Source organism: Natator depressus, chromosome 9 (assembly GCF_965152275.1).
Source record: "Natator depressus isolate rNatDep1 chromosome 9, rNatDep2.hap1, whole genome shotgun sequence".
Classification (NCBI taxonomy): domain Eukaryota; kingdom Metazoa; phylum Chordata; order Testudines; family Cheloniidae; genus Natator; species Natator depressus.
Genome location: NC_134242.1, coordinates 3894272 through 3914412, shown reverse-complemented (window position 1 = coordinate 3914412; position 20141 = coordinate 3894272). Strand labels below are relative to the sequence as shown.

Genomic DNA, 20141 nt, shown 5'->3' with positions numbered 1-20141 from the left:
CACAATGGCATGGCCTCCGCTTAAGGCGAAAAGATTTTTTTTCCCCCTTTTTGGACTTTTTTTTTTTTTTAATATAACAGTTATTTGTATTACTGAGATTAGAGCCCTGTCATGTGGGGCGCTGTATATGCAGAGTAAGAGACCATTCCTACTCCCAAGAGATTATCATCTAAACAGAAAGAGAGAGATTACTGTGCCCATTTTACACATGGGGAACCGAGGCACAGAGAGGCTAAGTGACTTGCCCAGTGTCACACAAGAAGTCTGTGGTGGAGCACAAACTTGAACCCAGGTCTCTAGAGTCCTAACCACTGGCCATCCTCCTCCTAGCTAGAGGTGATGGAAGTAATGTATGTTACACTGAAGGAGCATAATCCACTTTCATAGTAGTTCTATATCCTTTTCAAAGTCTTAGTCTGAGTCAAATTGAAAATTGAAACCCTTCTGTCCAGTTAGATATTGGTGGAAACAGAGGCCAGTGACAAAGCCAAGCGGTGTAAGGTTATTCCGTCTTGTCATCTCAGTTACACGCTCAATGTCAGTTTGAACCGTGGTTGCAGTATAGGGCTGTGGGTGGGGTCTCTTGCATCCGGCTGCATTTCTTAGTACTTGCGCAAGTGATAAATATGCTATTTATAATATTGTATTAGTTTTGTCCTCTGACAAACTGGTAAAGCTGCCTGTCTCTCAGTCAGCAGGAGCGCCATTAATGTTGATAGAAGAGCATCTTCAGTAAACCAGAGTACTTTAAACCCCGTTATCTCCCCGATCCCCAGAAAACTAATCCCAATCGTAGGACACTTCAGGAATTTGTGAATTTAAATCTTGCTTGAAGCTGTCACATTTGGGAGCCCTGGCATCTGGATAGTTATAACTAGCCTTAGAAACCATTTAAATATCAGCTGAATAAAGGTCTGTTATTGAAGAGGAATTTGAAATTCCACAGTACATTCCTTCTTCAGAGTGAAAACACCAGTGCCAATTTGCTTGCCACTAGTCCTGAAATTACTAGCCCTGGTGCTTTATCTTCACTGTGGCTCAGGACTCAGTTAGTATGGCTAAAATGAAGTGTGTTGCCTGGAGTCTCTTGGCCAGTAATACTAGTTGTGGTGGTTTCAGTAAAATACTGATCTGAGTACTGATCTGTACTGAGACAAAACGTCTGAGAAGCTAGGTTGTCTTAAGGCCAATAGTGTGGGTAGAGGTTAGTATTCTGCCTCGTCTCTGGAGTTTCCTGTCGTGTTCTCAGTCTGGCCCATTTCTGCAATTAGATTGGGCACCAAGGACGACACCTTTTTGAAGGTTTTCCTGGTGGCCGGGGAATGTTTCAACCACATAGTGTTTCTTGGTCTATCGGTGAAAGGCATGATGTCTCCGTGTCAAGGAGCTCTTTCAGGTCTGCACTTCCTGTGGATTCCACTGTACTTGGGGAGTAGCTCTGCGTAAAATTCTACTGGTAAAGCAATATAGGGGCAGAAATTATTTCCACTGTACTGCCTGCCCACCGTATCCCCGTGTGCTGTTGCTGTCGGATGTAAAGAGATCCATTGTACTTCCCTAAGAAGTGGCGGTGTTCTAAAGTTACAGAATAGCTTTTTGGCAGTGGTGATACAGGCACTGACAAAGACTAAGGTGAAAACGGTCAACTCTTCCCAGTGGAATTGTGAATGCTTTGATAAATGGATGGAAGAGAAGCAGTAACGGGTCTAACAGCTGGAGCTGGACTGCAGACATGTTTTGTCATGGACATTCTCATGAAAAGTTTTGTCCTCTTGTGTGATTTCACACAAGCCTCAATATCTGACCTCTGTTCAAGCTGGCTGATATTCGGCTATTGGAAGTGTTTGCACATTGAATCTAAAAGCTGTCTTCGTTCTAAAAATATGCTGATAGTTACTTAAGGCACCTCAAAAACTGCCTCGCTTTTTTTGTTTTGTTACACTACTTATTTTGGAAGTTTCTAAGAGGTTTACAAATCTTTCCCATGTAAATATCCGAGACAATGCAGTAGTATTTCAACAGTGGGCTTTCATTTAGTGAGCTGTTTTGTTTATACCTCTCTACTTAACAGGATGTTACCATGTTAGAATGAGCATCTTTACCCTCCCCTGACATGTTGGAAAACTGCCTCATTTGTACTGGGGTGGTGGGAGGGAGGAAGCATTCTTGCACATAAATTAAGTGACCCTAATCAGTGCACCTAGTGTTTTGAATGCCCCCTAGTGGTGGTACTTTATTATGCATCTGATGAAGTGGGTTATAGTCCATGAAAGCTTATGCCCAAATAAATTTGTTAGTCACTAAGGGGCCACAAGGACTCCTCGTTTTTGTTATAGTTCTACTTAGTAAAGGAAATGCCTTTTGGACCATGTTGCCCAGAATCTCTAATCGAAAGGTTGGGTGTTTCTGTGTTTTGAAGATGGGAAAGATTACATGTCATGATTTTAATAATGACACATTTTTAAAAATTGTTTTTAAAATTCAGTGATACCTTCATTTAAAATTTATCTAACAGTGTTGCTAGCCCAAACATAACAGCATTGTCTAAGTGCAGGAACAGGAAATACACTGTGCCTAAGTGAAGTGCAAAATAAGCAGACTAGGTGGTGAAATATGAATTACATTTCTAAAAATCTTTTTAGTTCATAAAATCTACTCTGAAGTGTTAATAGTAGGTCAGGAATTTAAAAAGGGGGGAGGGACCTACCAACAATTTGAACCTGAGCCTTTTTGAAAACACAGGTGCTAAAAATGTGATGCCTCAAACTTGACAAGTTATTCTTTGAACTTTTTTAATCACTTTCTTTCCTCTTTCTACATGAACAACATTCTCACTCCTGTTTAGTGAGAAACTCGCATATGGATCAATGGCAAAACTGGGCCCTGATCCTGGAAAACTTTGAGCATGTGCTTTGCTTTTCACACACGGCGTCGCGTCATCTCATCTCCACATGTGCATGATTTCAACTTTTTCCCTGGGTCAGGGCCTTAAAGATTGTATCTAAATTCTAATGCAAAAACTTAAAAATAAATAAATAGCCTTGACTGTTAAAAATATACTTTGCATCTTTTTCTATTAAGGGCCGGCTTTCAAGCATGCACAAATTACCTCTTTCTTTGTTCTCTTGAGCGCACAATGTCTGTAACTCCTTCCTGGCGAAGGAGGCGTTTTATTACCGGCTGAGCTAATGCTCAGTTGAATTCCCGTGTAGTCCTTCTCCCGGCTGGCTGCCCCTCTGATTGTTCTGTTGTCAGAAGGCGTGTGCCTCTGAAAGACTTATCTGATTCTTACCAAAGGGCTCACGAGTGTCTCAGATACTGACCCCTGAATGCAAACAACTTTTCAAGCCTTTCGCCTGGGGCATGGCCTCCAGCTGGGATACCTTAGAGGTTTAGTGCAGTCGGGGGTATGCCAGTGCCTTTTCTTTCCATGTCACCTGGACTGGGCAGCACCTGTCCAGGGGGAGCAGGAAGGGTTGGAGGATTTGTAGGAGTCAGAGGGAAAGAAAGGGAGTCAAACAGCTGCTCGTGTCAGCGCTAGGATAAGTGTAAGGAGATTAATAGTTATTTAAAGAGCAGATGGGGACGTGGCATTCAGCTATGGAATGTGAATATATAAATGTAATGGAATGGATAGTCCACTGTTAACATTTAGACAGATGGCCGCTGGATTGAATGGAATGACGAGGATCCGTCGATTCCCTTAAGGAGTTCTTAAAATTTAATGGGATATTTATCTCTTTAATTGACATCTTGCCAGCTTCTTCAGCATCTGCACTCCATCCGGTAGAGTTGTTCTCTCTGTTATGGGTGCTTCTCTTCCTCATTACCTGCTAGGCAGCCTGGAATTATTATTAATAGTTTGACTAAAAGGCTAGTTTCTCTCCCCCCACCGCCTCCTTTCCATTTGATGAGCTGCTCCAGCAAACGCTTTTCATAAGCACGTTCCTTTTGTCTCTCCTGCTCATTAGGAAGTGCGTCAGATGCTAATCTCTAGGAGACGTGAAGAGAAAGAGTGTACTTTTTCAAGCTCTAGGAGCCTTTACGGTTTCTTTGAAAAACACATATCAAAGTTAGATTAAATGGGGCTGGGTTTTCAGGAGAGTCTAAAGGAGGTAGGAGTCCAACTCCCATTGAAATTTTAAGAACGGTTAGGTGCCTGGAAAGAATCTGGACTGGATTGCTATCTACTTACTATCAGTGCAGTACTTGACCCTTACATAGTGCTGCGTGTGTTCAAAATTCAACACAAACATGGACATAGACTGAATCTCCCAATCACCCTGGAAGGTAGGGGCTGTAAACTTTATTCCCATTTTACAGATGGGAAAACTGAGGCAGTGAGACTACACGGCTAGCCCAAGGCTATACAGGAGGTCCTTGGTTCACCCAGGATTACTACTTAGAACCTAATTATTCTTAGTAGTAGAGTAGTGCCTGGAGGCCCAACCACAAGGGAGGCCCCGTTATGCTAGGCAGCACTCTACATCTAGTGAAGGATGCTAGACCATGATGGCTCCCAACCCTGTATGTTCGGTTCTCCAGACCCTGCTTTACCAACCCCTTCTCCTCCATACCTCAACCTGCTGATAACCCTTGAGAGCCTGAAAGAATATGTCAGCCTTACATAAGTGTCCTCAAAGTAACCAAGGCTGTTGACCCAAGCTTGGGAGTGTAACTGAAACACACTGTAACATACCATCATAGTCAGTCTGCCTTTCAGATGAATCTGCTGAGCGCCACTTGGTGCCTTTTTGTTTTCATTACCATATTCTGCTCTTGGGGGATGGCTGAGTGCCCAAGAGGTGAGGGATTCTGTCTAGCAGAATACACTTGAAGCAGAACCAAAGCTTTGCAAATGTTGGATGCTTCAGCCTAGCAAATGAGTTGTGATATGTTTTTCTGTATGGTTGTAATGTCCAGGGACGTCACCCTGCAAACTCTGGCAAAGAGCTTAGAACCAGTGGAGAACAGACTTCCCCCGTGAATCCATCCCAGATCTCCTTGCAGCCCGCTGCATACTGGGATGGGAGTGTAGAGAGTGCTGTGTGGATACCCGTCGCCAATGAACTAATTATGGACCTTGCTATCTAAAATCAGTGCTTTGACTTAAGGGGCTTCGCCACCTGGTGCATAATTTATGGTTGTCCTGGAACTGCTGTTTGGTAAGGCCGTAGCTATCCCTAAGTGGAAGAGGGTGGGCAGCGATTAGCCTAAATGCAGTGCAGGAGAGGTAGGTTTGGAAAGAGAACCCTGCCTCTTGCTCCCTTTGCCACGGGGGGAGAGAGAGGAGTGCACTGAGGGAAAACAAGGCACGTGAGCTCGTGACGGAAAAATTGCTTCTGACCCCTGTCTCCTCCACTGCCGCCTCCTGACTGACTGACTGCAGAACTGCCCAGACTTTCACTGTCCCCTCGCAATGTTGTGATCACCGGGGAGCTTTGGATAGGCAGGAAAAGGCCCTCTGATTGTGCCACACACACAATCTCTGGGGGGCTCCCCACCTTTCGTTAGACACAAACGTAAAGTTAAGCGTCATCTTGTCACCTCTCTCTGCCGTAGCTGTTCTCCTCCCACACCGCCTCCAGCCTCCCTGCTTGTCTTTCCTGGCCAGACCAGGTCTGATTTCCAACTGGAAGCTCTTCAGGGCAGGAACTTGCTAGTTTTGTCTGCCTGTTTAAATATCAGGCACTATACAAATACAGCTGCTCGCACCTTCCTGTGTACTGCTGTTCCTTGGAATGAAAGGAAACTTGTATCCAGCAAGTCAAGGGCTAATGCTCAGGAGTTACTGCAGGTGTCTCGCTTTCTGCCCTTCCCTGTCTGGTCAGTGGGCGATGTCTGTGACTAGCCATGGTGGGAATGAGACACACAATGCAAACGTCTCAAGGGCCACAGCCCATTCACGTTGAGTAGCTCCTTAATTGGTGATGCCCCATTGATTTCAATGGGATTACTCACTGAGTGAATGAATAAGGGTGGCCACTAAATTAGGGAGTGAAATGGTCTGGGGTCAGAGTGCAGGATTATTGGGAGTTAGGAGAGCCATAGTCTCCTGTTTCTAAGTGTATGCTAATGCTGTTAATATTCTCTCTCTGCAGCCGCAGTACACAAACCTGGGGCTCCTAAATAGTATGGACCAGCAGATTCAAAATGGCGCCTCGTCCACCAGCCCCTACAACACGGAGCACGCTCAGAACAGCGTCACGGCACCCTCGCCCTACGCCCAGCCCAGCTCCACTTTCGATGCCCTCTCGCCCTCCCCTGCCATCCCCTCGAACACAGACTACCCGGGACCCCACAGCTTCGACGTGTCATTTCAACAGTCCAGCACGGCCAAGTCAGCAACGTGGACGGTAAGGCTGCAGAAAGGGAGGACCTCCTTGACTTGGGCCTAGAAGCCACTGGACGGGCTAGTAAAGAGCGATAGGATTGCAATGAGGAGACAGCTGGGAGGAGGGGAGGGGAAAATGAATCTGGGCCATGTCCATTAGGGATAAAAATCCCAGAGATTCCCTGAAAACCGAAGGGGTATGAAGTGCACCCAAGGTGCACAAAATGTGCTGCCTGTCTCCAGTTCAAAGAATAAGGGGCTTGGGCCCTAAACACAGGTTGACACTCAGAATAGCGATCCAGTCCCGCAGATTGAAAACAAGGATTTTAGCCCAGGCAGAAGAAGGGGTTTAGCTCTCCACTCAGCTTCCTCACTCAGTATGTTACAATCAGATTGAGTGCGCTAAGCGTGGTGTTGAATGAACAGTGATGCCATGAGTGCCGATTGGCAAACATACTCTCCTTTCTGACTCTGGGTGTGGCTCTTTCTTTCTTACCCTACGCTCATCTTCCAGGCAGGGATTGATCTCCAGTGTTGCCAACTCTCATTATTTCTGATGTGTGTGGTGGTGGTTTTTTTTTAAAACCCCAGCTCTTGAAATCATGTGATTATGCAAGATTCTCTCTCTCTCTCTCTTGCCCCCCCCCCCCCCCCCGGGGTTTAAAAACTTGCATATCTGTTAAGCTAATCTCATGAATATTGCGGGTCTTACTCATGATTTTTGAATTCTTGGGATTGGCAATACTGGATCACTAGGGAAGTTCTGTGCCTGCAAAGAATCATATCTTTGTATTTAAATGCTTTTATGCAAGAGAGGCCGTTGGACCATTTGGAGAGGAGACCTTCGCTTTCTGTGTCCAATTATATTTGAATTTGTAATTTAAGCTTTGAATCCTATATTACCCTTCTGGAAGAAAATGAATCTTTCATATATTCACATATTTAGATGTGTTCTTTCAGGCTAATGATTTTAAACCTAGGCATCCAAGTTTAAAAGGTTCATTGTTTTCTCTCTTTCACCTTAAACATTTTTTGTGGTTGGTTTTTAATGCTTGTCAGAATCACTTTATATATACACTCCCTGTCTTTAAAACTCAAGCTAAATGGGTAAATGTTTTAAGATTCAGTTTTTTGGTCTTATAAAATAACCTGTAAAACTAAGACCATTAAAAATGTACGTTGGGTTTTTTAATTCTAACAGGATTCAATTTTTAAATCAAGTTAGATGTTCTCCCACAGTGCTTGCAACTAAAACAGTGTCCAGCATTCTGCTGTTGCAAGAGAGTTTAAAAAATTACATTGACCAGTTTATTTTTGTTGTCCAAATAAAGAGAAATTAAGATGGTGTGGGGACAGGGAGAGGGTGGAAATCAACATATAATGAACAGGAAATTATTCCATATCTTGAACGTTTTCTGTTTGCCAACATCACTTCAGAGAGTGTCTAGTCTTCTTAAGGAAACCAAATTTATTTTGAAAGACAAACATAATCGTGTTCTTTCAAAAGCCAAATTGTTGTTGTTTGCCTACAATTAAAGGGAGGCCGTAAAGAAAACCATAGATCCCCCTCCTTACCTGTTAGTAATCCTGCCTTAGACAGTTGTAATTCAAATAAATATGAAAATCTGGATTTCTCTTTATCCTGTGAAATTTTATTTTTTCAACTTAAGGAAATTGTGTTGATCAGTTTTACTTTCCATTTCTCCAGCACAATGTTCCTGTTGCATTTTCGGTTGTGTTCACCGTTTGGGGTGAGGATAGATAGATAGATATATGTTGGGCTTTTTTTTTTAAAGACATTTTTCACTACGTATGGTACAGGGTTTTGTAAGACGAAAAATTTGCCACCAAAACATTTGACACTCTCCCATTAGTTGTCTCTGGAAAGTGCTTTCATGCGATGGATATGCAATGCATTTAGTGCCCCGAATGCAGCAAAGCACGTTAGTTGTTCCATGGATATCAAGGGAGCTACTTGTGAGCTCAAAGTCAAGCACATGCTTTCAGTCCTTTGCTAGATCTCATGCCCTGTATCTGTATATCTGAATAGGGTAGTATCTCATCAATGCTGGGGTTCAGTTCTGGTGCAGGGGGGCATGCAGGGGAAGTTTGAATTACATGCTGGTGAAAAGCAAACAGGCCTGTAGACCAAATTCCTTTCTCCACAGAACAGCATGGGGAGATGTAACACTAGTTTGCCCCACCAGTACACTTCAGTGCTGCCCTGGAGGGGGCTGTGAGAGAGATGAAAAGGTAACTCAGGTCTGGTTTACACCTAAACATTAGATCACCCTAGCAACATCACTCAGGGCTGTGAAAACCTGCACACTGTGCAATGTAGCTCGGTCGACCTGAGCACCAGTGTAGACACGACCTAGGTTGATGTAAGAGTCCTTCCATCGACCCAGCTACCGCATCTAGGAGGGGTGGATTAATTCAGTCAATGGGAAAAACCTTCCGTCAGTGTAGGTAGCAACAAAGCTGTAGCCCATAGTGTGGCCTCTTTGTACATACGGGTACCCCAGCTGCAGCACCGTAGCTGTGCAGGCTGGCTGTCGTGTAGACATGCCCACAGTTTTCATGGCCCACTCAGCTTTGGCCTTTCTGCCAGGTAATGCTGATGAAATTAGTGCTAGTTGGTGGTGAGGTTTTTTTCTTTCTTTTTTTCTTTGCAATGTCCACTGGGGACTGGTCTAAAACCAATACAGCTCTTAAGCCCTTGAGCAGTTATTTCCATCTTTAGAGCTCTGCCCTGTTGCTAATTAATCCACCAACTCGTTTCACATGGGCCTTGAATGGGTGGTAATATGCATCTGGCTGCTTTACTGCTGGGGTGGGCGGGAGAGGATTGAAAGCTGTCTTCCTTGCTACTGTTTTAAGAAATAAGAATACACTCAAACATTTGAGGAGAGAGGGTGGAGGATTGCCCCATCCTCTTGACAAATGCAGCTGGTATTAAGGTCTTGTTGGACTCTTTGTTGAGTAACTCATTTCTTCCCCCCCCCCCCCCCCCCGCGATGTGATTTCATGTGCTTTGATTAATGCCTGTCCTCTCCTTTCTCTCTAATGACAGCTTAGGAATTTACCTGACTGGAAAAGTTTTTTATGGTACAATGACCTATTAAAAGCTTAATTACGAGAAGGCCCCACCCTTAAGAACCCCAGAGTTTAAAGCACTGTTTCTGGCTTTCTCTTGCAGTTCCCAGGGGCAACAGCATTAAGAAAGGAAGCCAGGTTACTGTATCACGCTCTTTCCCCTGCTTGGGAGTGGCTTATCAGGGCTGACCCACCTTGCCCTATTGGGAACCAGAGTGTCTGTTGCCAGTGGATCTTCTTGTCCTAGCTGACAGAGCGAATCAAGGAACGGCCTTCTCTGAGGTTGTTCATGGTTGAGTCACGCTAGGTTGAGCTCATAGCTCTTGAAGGCTGCCAGTTAGTTTCCCACATAGGAGTGGCGTTGTGAGGTATGGACATTTTGCCACTAGGCATTGGCCTGAGACTACCCATTTATTTTTCCTGGGCCAGTGAACACCTATCAGATGGTAGCTAACATTGTCACTGTTGATCCAGCTGGACTGGAAGCAGTGACCTAGAAATGAAAGATGCAAAGGATGGTGGATAAGGCAACAGGAGGGTTGACTTGCACTTCAGATTCCATGGTGGGCTTTTGATTAAAAGTTGTCCAGAAATCCCAGTGAGAAGCAGCAGTCGCTGTTGGGTGAAACTTTGTTTCATTTCATGTGGATAACAAGCAACGAGTCTTTTTTGAATTTTATCTCTGAATTCTCTAATGACCATATGGTAGGTATTCCAGTAAGATGCATTGTCTAATCCAGTTAGTTTTTCCATTTCTATACAGCGTTTAATTAATTAAATTAATGACAAATTAAGACTGGATTGTGGAGGACTTCAAAAGGGTGTCTGAGTTTTGAATTCCTTGAACACAAGAAGAGGTTCAAGTAAATCTATATTTTCAAGGACAAACATTAAAATCCTTTGAGGTTGTTTTTTTTAAACAGTGCTACCGATCCAAGAGCTTAAGTTAAATAAAAATCAACTGAAAGTCAAGCTATAAAAAGGAACAATGTCTTATTTTTATTTGGTAATGAGAAGTCAAGGGTGTATCATTAAGCCTGAGAGAGAGCCCTTCCAATTAAGGTGAAGTCTATGCCATATGACGTGTCATTCATTGTGGGATACTTGCACGCAGTGAATTCCCATATACCAGGGCTCATGATGACTCCTCCCATATTTGGAAGCAGAAGAAAACAAGACGTTTCAAAAGTGTTACACCTGGGATTGTTTTCTGCACAAGGAAGAGTCATGTACGTCTGACCCCACCCACTCCAGTAAAAAAACACTCTGACTTTTCCTGTGCAAGATGTGGCAATCAGCTGTCACTAGCAGAACCAGTTGCGTATAGAAAAGACTGATTGCGGTAGGAAAATAAAAATCTAAGCAAGAGATCAGGGTGAACTAAAGTTAACAGTATTGCCAAACTCAAACGATCAAAAATCACAAGTCAGACTGTTTTAAATTAGGAGATTGGTTTAATAAATCCTGAGATGTTTTGGGTTGTTCTTTTTATTTGCCCTTGGATTTCAAGACCTGCAGATAAACATGCTTCACATTTTCATGTTGTTTTTTTTTAACCACGAGAGCTAGACATTTCCCCTACCCTTTTTTTTAAAGAAAGCTGAGATTTTTCATGTAGCTTCTTGATTCCTGAAGCTGGGGCTTCAAGGAAAACACCTACTATTGCAAGACTCATGGGAAAACCACAAGTGTGGCGACACAGAATTAATTATATTCCCCTCCAGTAGACTGGGTTTAGCAGAGATTGGTCCTTGCAACATTTTGTTACAGAATACAGAACTCTGTGAACTTTGACTCTCAAGTTCGGGGCAGGATTGCAAGCTGCTGTTGTGTGCTCATTAACTGTGCCTACAAATCTGCTAGCTGCACATACAGGTGATCAGCTATGCATGTAAATAACTATTTGCTAGTGCCGTTACTCATCTTGTTTTGTGCACAATCACAGTAACTGCATCCAGTTTTAAAAATCAGTCTTTGAAGGATCAGTTTTAAGCAAACAATGCAATAGCTATTCTAATCCTCATGGAAGAAATGGGCCCGCAATATTAAGGTGGCTTCTTTAACTGGACCAATGGTTTCTTTTTTTAAATAAATCACTGCCCATCCCTTGCTAATCAGGGTTCTGCACAGCACATTAAAAATAGTAAATCCAAATTCATGCAAAAAACAAACAACCTATATGCCAACAGTATGGTAAAGTAGCTGGAAGCCAGAAACTCCAGTGTTAAAGATGCACGCACGGCCTTAACTCTGCCGCCCTTTTGCGTGTGTGTACATTGCAATAGCCTTTAATTACATGATCATACAGTTATCTCCAAAACATTGTACCATTTAGTATACGTTCGCCTCAGACACACATAATTACTTAACATCTTGGAGTCATCCTTCTTGAAGATATGACATATGTTGTATAATGCTAAACGTGTACCTAAGGCTGAAAAAAATCACCCCCATGTTTGATACTATCACAGTATATAAAAGGTGAGCGTTAAGAGTTCACATGCAGTCTTAACTTTTGGTGTTTCTTGATCTTTGAGGGCTCAAATGTGCTAACTTACCCTTTTAGTAACAGAGTGTTTCCTTGGTTTCTGGTTTTCCAGTCTTTCCTTGGAACCTCCTAGATTTTTAGAGAGGAAATAGAGGAAGGGGGCCTTGCTTTGGGACTTTGCAAAATGGAAGAACTTCATAGAATCATAGAATATCAGGGTTGGAAGGGACCTCAGGAGGTCATCTAGTCCAACCCCCTGCTCAAAGCAGGACCAATCCCCAATTTTTGCCCCAGATCCCTAAATGGCCCCCTCAAGGATTGAACTCACAACCCTGGGTTTAGCAGGCCAATGCTCAAACCACTGAGCTATCCCTCCCCCGCTTCAAACAACTAATTGGCACCTGTTTGGGTAGGTTCCATAATATGGAACTACATACATAGTACTGGTCTGCCCCATCCCATGCAAGTTAGAAGGTGCACACTGAAAAACTCTCTCTCTCTCCCCTCAGTCTGAAGGTTTGCACAACTCCCATAGTGCATCACAGCAAGTCCTGCATCTGTTTGCCTTTAAGAGGGCACCCTGGCTAATTCTTCCACATTCTTGGATGGGGGCACCTGCCTCAGCCCAGTATGCTAGCCAGCTAAATGGTCAACGTGCTCTTGGAAAGCCTTCCTTTAGCTCTTGCTGTAACAGCTACAGTAGGGCAAGAACTCCCCTTCAACATTCAAACAGATCACAACAAACCAGGGGAGCCATACCTGACGATGCATGAGCTTTCAGGCCATGGGAGAACATTGAAACGTGCCTTCATTGACAAGGTTTTCTAACATGAGCAAAAACCAAACAGGCAGCGATTACTTCTGTAAATGGAGGTCCCACAAATCTGCTTTCCAGATGAAAGCACTTCAGAAGCCTTGTTTACATTTGTTTTCCTTGGGGGCATGGTCGAGCCTGGCAGTAAGGCTGTAGGCATCTTTTGAGGCACTACAGTTTGTCCTGTGTCTTTTTGAAGGGCTGATTTTTTGCCAAGAAAGACAGGAAACCCTCCATCTAATTTTCTGAAGGAGGTGCCTCCTCATAGTAAGGAAACATTTTTGTGCTAGCTAATCTGGAAAGAACTAGTTCACCCGTAAAAACCAGTTCAGGAGGGGCCTGAGAATCTATTTTTGCCTTTTGCACCGTAAAAAGATCTGAACACATCCTGATTCTTATTCAGAATAATAAAAAATAGTAACCAGGGCCTCGTTCCTAGAGACCTTCTGGTTTGATTAGTTGTATCTTTCCATGTGGCTGTCTATGGTTTCAGAAACTTGCCTAATTTGGCATTTTTTTACTTTCTCTTTCTCTGTATATATTTGTGTTGTCTTCCATCTTTTAAATACTCTAAGGACAGTGTGGTCACACAATTTGAACAGTTATTTGTAGTAAAGTTTTTTTTGTTGTTGCTAATATTAATCTTTAATATTTGTATTATGGTAGTGCCTCCCCTGAGAGCAGGGCCCCGTTGCATTAAGCGGCTGCTCAAGAGACAGTGTCTCCCCCAAGCATCTTACAGTCTGATAGACAAGATAGTGACTTGGGTAAGGTTACACATGCCGGTCAGTGTTACAGCTGGGTATAGAACTTGGGTCTGCCGAGTCACTGCCCACCAGACCATACTGCCTCACCGTATAACAAATAAGTCAAATAATGTGCTGAGCACCAAGAACACTTGGGTTGCTAAACAAAATACAATGCTTAGGCCCTTCCCCACAAGGTTCACAATCTCAGGTTGCCCAGTGTTATCCATGTACGTGCATGGAGCACTGTTGACTTAGCTATGGACCACCAGTGCTCTGTGCAGCCCTTCCCGTTCCAACGTTGCTAAAAAGCAAGTTATAGAGGGGGCTAGGGTTGGCACCAGGGGGTATCCCTTGCATGGTGGTCCAGAGAATGAAAAAGCTGAGCCATCATTTGGTGGAAATGAAATTCTTTGCTTTCTTCTGTCTTTAGTGTATCAAACGGAGTCAGCAAAAATCTCATTCTCTGCCGGCTTTACTAAAAACAAAAATCTAAAGCTTTCTGGTTCTTAATGAGAATTCTCTGCGTCTGGGGCAGCAGGAAAAAGTGTCAATTAAATATAATTGTCACCAGTGCAACCCGAAAAGCCCCACCTTTCATGAGAAAAGAATAAAAAGAATCCTAAGCCTGGATTAGGATCTTGTACTGTATGTATATTATAAATATAGTTAAAAAAAATCACCGTGTGAAAAGAAACATATGATTCAAACATACCATTGCACCTCTAGCAGTATTGCCAGAGGAATTATCTTTACAAGGAACGGCCACAACCTGGAAAGGGGCCATCTTTCAAATCAAATCTGTGTGGGGCTTGTGGTTTCTGGGAGCTAGGCGAAGTAAGGGTTAAAAACATTTACAGAGAAGAATGTCGACTGGATAGTGGCTGGGTGGGCATCTTAAAAGTAGCAAGAGCAGGAAAAAATAGTAGCCCCCCCCCCCCGTTTCTTTGCCTGCTATTGTTCACTCTTGGTTAAAACTTGGCATATGTCTAACAATACTTAGCACTTACGTAGTGCTTGAAATCTTCAAAGTGCTGTACAAACATTACAGCACTAATCCCTGCAACACCCCTGCCTGGTGGGCAAATCAGGGTTATAATCCCTGTTTTAGAGAGGGTGCGAGCGAGAAGCAGATGAGCCAAATTTTCCAAATGTAGCCACTGAATTTTGATGCCTTGATTTTATTTATTTATTTATTTTATTTTTTCGAGGGGCTGCCTTTGGGCTGTTTTTTCAATTGGCTGAGTGCCCTCAGCACTCGCTGACTGGACCAGTGAGCGGTCAGCGCCTCTGAAAATGAGGCCCTTGACATCTCAAGTTGGACAGTCAAAAATGTTGGCCATAAAGACTTGCCCAAGATCCCGTGGTAAATTGGTGGTGCAGCGCAGGGGCTGTGTCCCAATCAGACTCATCTGTGTCATGTGGATTGGGGAGCGTTTTTAAAATATAAATGTTAGCAACATCTCTCTTTCCTGGTGGTCTTGGGTCATTGTACAACTGTTTCCCTCCCTCCCCCTTATTTCGAACGTGTCCATTTTTAGAGTGTTTTTTTAAATAAATAAAACATTAAACAAAACTAAAAAACTTTGAGGTACAAAGATATATGTCAAGTCATTATTGTGTAATTTAATACCTTAATATTTTGGGGTGGGAGGACAGCGTTTAAAATAGACCCTTGTTGCACCTGCCAATATTTGCAAAGTATAAGGGGGGATCCTTGGGCAGAATACTTCCCTCTTTTAGCTCAGATGGAACACATTGGATGATGTATCTGCCGATTTGGGTTATTTATAAGGTGGCAATTTTCCTTTTTTATGCTGTAGACTGGACTGCAGTTCCAGAATGCACTTAAGCACCTACCTAAGTGTGTGTGAAGTCAATTGGACTACTTGTGCTTAAAGTTAAGCTCCTTGTGCTGAACTGGGGTGTAGGGGAGTGTTTTAGTAGAGCAGGCTGCGATAAGGGTAAATAGTCTGCTTAAAAGACCATCCCAGATAGAGGTGGTTTGTGTATAGAGGGAGCATGAACTTCCATTACACAATAACTGCTTTTCTTAAGGTTTTTACTATGTAAAGAAGATGTGTAATGTCCATATTTTCACATAGCATATTAGCTACCAAAAAGAGCTTCTATAACTAGACCTTACAGTGTGTGTTATGATTTATTTTAAACTTCATATTGATATGAGCATGCATTTACTGTCCTATTATAAACAGGAAAACTTTTTTGAAAATAAAATTCAACACATTTTATATACCAGATTAATGAAATTGATGTGGAAGGGGCAGTTCTGCTGTCTAATACATACCCAGGTTGTGGGGGGGGGGTTGTTTGTTTTCTAAGCTAGCAAGCTACATACATGTCTGATACACAGGACCAGTTTATAACTTTCTAATGCAATACAAAATGTCACATTTAGGTGACGGTAAAGTTGCATCACAGATAAAAATGAGGAAATGCAGTTTTATGGCTGACCTTTCTTCGCAACAGTGTGATTATTTTTTTTAAGTATGGCTTATTTGAACATCCTGGTTCTGTGTTACAGTTAGTCTGCTAATGAATATGCATTTTTAAAAATCGAGTGCGTGCTCGCTCTCTTTCTGAGGGAAACACTGAAGTTATTGACCTAGTTCCTTTCAAATATTTAAAGCACATTTTGGTAATGTTTTTTTCAAGAGGAAGATCAAAAATATCTTTCAAGTATATATTAAAAAATCATGACTTTTGGTCTGGATTGACGAAGGCCAGAATGTCCTTGCTCCTGAGTCATATGAAATGTGTGATTCCCAGCGGATAGTTGTCCATATCCCTAGCCAGACCAACTCAGAGTCCTCAGATCCAGCATGGAAGCCGAACTACCTCTTCAGCCCTGTTCTCTGCTGCTCCTCAGGCTGACTCTGCTTTGTGGCAGTGTTATCTAGAGGTCTGGGCTGGGGCTCAGGAGACCTGGGTTCTATTCTTGGCTCTGCTACTGGCCTGCTGGGTGACCTTGGGCAAGTCACTAGCCTCACGGTGCCTCAGTTTCCCCATCTGTAAAATGGGGACAATGATACTGACCTCTTTGTAAAGGATTCTTGAGATCTACTGACAAAAAGTGCTAAAGAAGTATTAGATATTATGTATTTTTATTTGTTTATTTGTGGTTGAACTTCAGTTCTCAGGGCCCCTAACTCATCACATTTACCTAGCAATAAAAGTTCACTTAAAATATTTTTAAAGTTTATAAACAAGCCTATTGAAATATTGGGTTTTGGCCCTGGCTTAGCTGGTAATTTAATGCTTCCTCAGCTTTATGTCTAGAGTGTCAACACTGTAAGGCACACCAGAGGGAAGTCCTCATGCAGGAGAACGGTTTGAGTGTCTGCTTGAATGAAAGCCGCTCTTCCCTTTTGTGTGGCTGGAGTGAGAGGAAGTCAGAGGACCTTGCACTTCAGCCAGCAGAGCAGTCTGATGTAGAGTTGGTAACGCTCTTGCTCTAGCATCCCTGATCCTGGGTGGCCATTGGTACCATTTCATCAGTCTCAAATTGGTCATCGCCCAGTTCCTTCCCCTGAGTGTGATCTAGTCTACCATGGAACTAGGGCTCCAACTCTCCCTCCAGACTTGGAATTGGAAGAGCAGCCCAAGCCTAGTGGTGGGTTGAGGTGCATGAGAGTGAACAGAAGATACACAGTGGCGATGGCCCTAGGGTCCAGTTCAGAGGCCAGCCAGTAAGGAACAGGGAACCCTGGGGCGCTGGCTTCTGGAAGTTGCTGTCTGCATGCCAATAGGAGAGAGAGGAGAAAAGTTCCCAAGAGATGCTCACCGGACACTGAACATGAAGCGATGTGTTCATTAATCAGTTATGTGCTCATATATTTTATGGTGAGTTTGTTTCCCATTCTTCCTGCTGCAGACTTCTCAGGTTATTAATTCTGAGTCATCCATTTGCTGTCCTATCTCCAGTGTTCTTGAAGCATATCTGTGCAGGGCATTGCTAGATTTCTTATTAGGCAGATTTTGCCTTGTTTAAAGGCCTCTCACTAAAGATCATCATTGCAGACTCCTACCTAGAAAGGAGCCATGGGTCCCTAGAATGGCCATATGGGGAAGGAGCACTGGCCCAGATTTTTAAAGGCATTTAAACTTTTGAAAACAATGGGAGTTAGGTGCCTACAGACCTTTACAAATCTGGTCCATTGTAATTAGAGGGCATAAGTCACATGTCATTTTCATGAATGTTAAACCGATATAATAGAAGATCGTGAATCCTTTCTTCAAGGAACTTGACCAAAACCAGTTGCTTTTAAAGCCGACGTTCTCCTCTGGAAAGTGACGGTGTAAAAATGGCGCTTTCTTGCCCCACAGCCCCTCAGTTCAGTGAAAATATGCTGACTTCTGTGAGAGAAACAAGTTTTTACGAAAGGCCTGGATTCTCCATCTTCTGGTGCAGCATCAGCAAACTTGTTCACTAAGTTCCAATCAGTGAGATCAGGCAAATCCAGTGAAGGAAATGGCATTGCACTGGTGTCATTTGCATGCAAAATCAGACCACCCGCCCTCCACAAGCCTTTACTGTTGGCGATGCTTGAGGTGTAAAGAACCCATCTTGATGTGTGGATTCCAGGTTGCATTTGCAGGCCTGGTCATTAGCAAAACAGGTCCACGTAAGTACCTTTGATATGGAGTCATTGAGAGACCACAGACTTGGCACACCATGATCCCATTGTTAGTCACTTAACAGTAGAATGGTACTCTCTTATGGGGGCGTCTTCTACTAAAAGTGAAGTGGGATGGTGTTCTACATTTGTGGGCAGCTTATTAAAACAGGGCTAATAAAGAGTCTCTCTTGTATAGGGTTTTCCTGTGCACTTTTAAACGTAGTGTGCATTGTGGTTTTCCATATTGGCTAGTGAAGTGAGGTGCCTAACTAGAGAGGTCTTTTTTCAGAAAGTACCAAGTGTTGCCGCTCCCCAAAAATCAGCATCCTTTGAGGTGTCTTAAGTTGGCAAGCCAAAATCACCTTTGGAAATCTAGGCCTATATTTTTGTCTCCTGTGTGACATAATCTTAGTGTAATCTGCTCACTGAGGAACTAGCGCTTGTGGGCTTCGTTGCAAAGCACAGCTTAGCTTGTATATGAACTGTTACTGTCCTGGGCCGTCATTTAGCAATCTGCTTAGCGCTCGCTTCCCTGCGTAGGCAGCTGTATTTGGGGGCTTGGCCATCCTGGGAAAACAAGGGTGTAACCGTTAGCTCAGTCAGTTTTATCCACTGGTCATTCCAACCCAGTTACACCTTCTAGGGATCATCCATCCCTCAAGCCTCATGAGGGAGAGGCTCTTGCCTAACTTGTCACTGACTCACTTGCCACTGTATGAGCTAATGTCTGTCTTGTCCCTGTGAAATGTGTCACTAGGCAGCCCTGAAATAGAACAGTAGCATTTTTATGGACCCCTGGCATTGTTGGGGCTGTGATGGGGAAAACATTGACTGCTGACCCTTCACTCGCTTCCATTTATCTACATTAGTAGCTCTGATCCTAGCACATCTTGAATAACCAGGTGTGTTTTTGCTTGCACTGCTGCAGGTACGTTAGAGTTAATAACAATAAAAAAAAATTAAATAACCTTTGAGTTTTGGCCGCAGGCAAAGTAAGTGAAACGATGTGTTTTGGAGATGAATGTTCTTGCAGGAGGCAAGATGTAGCTTGCAGAAGAACATCTGCAACCAATCCATTCTGTATGAGATGGGGCCAAGACTTGTTTGTCTCTCAGTACCTGTTCAAACATGTAGCACAGCAAAAATTTCTAAACACGCTGTGGAGGGTGGGCCAGCAGAGAGAGAGAGAGAGAAATCCAAGCTGAAAGCTGATTAAATAGCTGTGATTTCTTCATAAAACTTTTAGACATGTTGTTAATTTGATTAGCAGCTTTCAGTGCATAATAGAAGAGAGCTTGATGTTTTTAAAAAATTTTTTAAAGTGCTCACATTGGTGGCCAGAAAGTATCTGGTTTGGCTAAGATCAAATATAGTATCAATTTAATGTCTACAAAGACCTATCTCTGAGGACTTTATTAGAGAGACAGTCTCTCCAGAGCTAGATGAAAGGGACTGGGAGTCAGGGTACTTGGGTTTTGTTACTGATTCTCTTCTGACATGCTGAAACCCATCACAGTAGCATTTAACTTCAAAAAGGGGAACTACACAAAAACGAGGAAGCTAGTTAAACAGAATTAAAAGAACCGTCACAAGAGTGAAATGCCTGCAAGCTGCATGTAAACTAATTAAAAACACTGTAATAGAAGCTCAATATAAATCTATACCTGAATTTTTAAAAAAAAAGACCAAAAAAGTAAACTCACTGACGAAACAACAGAGTAAAAGAGGCAGTGAGAGGCAAAAAGGCATCCTTTTAAAAATTGAATGTCAAATCCTACTGAGAAAAACAGGAAGGACCATAAACTCAAATCAAGTGTAAAAGTATAATTAGGCCAAAAAAGAATTTGAAGAGCAATTAGCAAAAGACCTAAAAACTAGCAAAAGAGACAAAAAATTAACAGCAAAGTTTTCTTAAAGTACATCAGAAGCAGGATGTCTGTCAAACAGTCGGGGACAACTGGACAATAGAGATGCTAAGGGAGCACTCAAGGAAGACAAGGCTGTTGGGGAGAAGCTAAATTAA

At 43.0% G+C, this 20141-nt stretch overlaps 1 protein-coding gene across 3 annotated transcripts in view; it reads left to right on the top strand.

Moving 5' to 3' along the window:
- TP63 (tumor protein p63) overlaps positions 1-20141 on the top strand; it is a 106994-nt gene that overhangs the window by 37311 nt on the left and 49542 nt on the right. For 2 of the 3 annotated variants that reach the window (XM_074963354.1, XM_074963355.1), the window contains exon 3: positions 6102-6356. In XM_074963354.1, the coding sequence (XP_074819455.1) occupies positions 6102-6356 (255 nt within the window). Of the gene's footprint in view, positions 1-6101; positions 6357-20141 lie in introns of those variants that run through there. The other variant, XM_074963356.1, reaches the window with a different exon arrangement.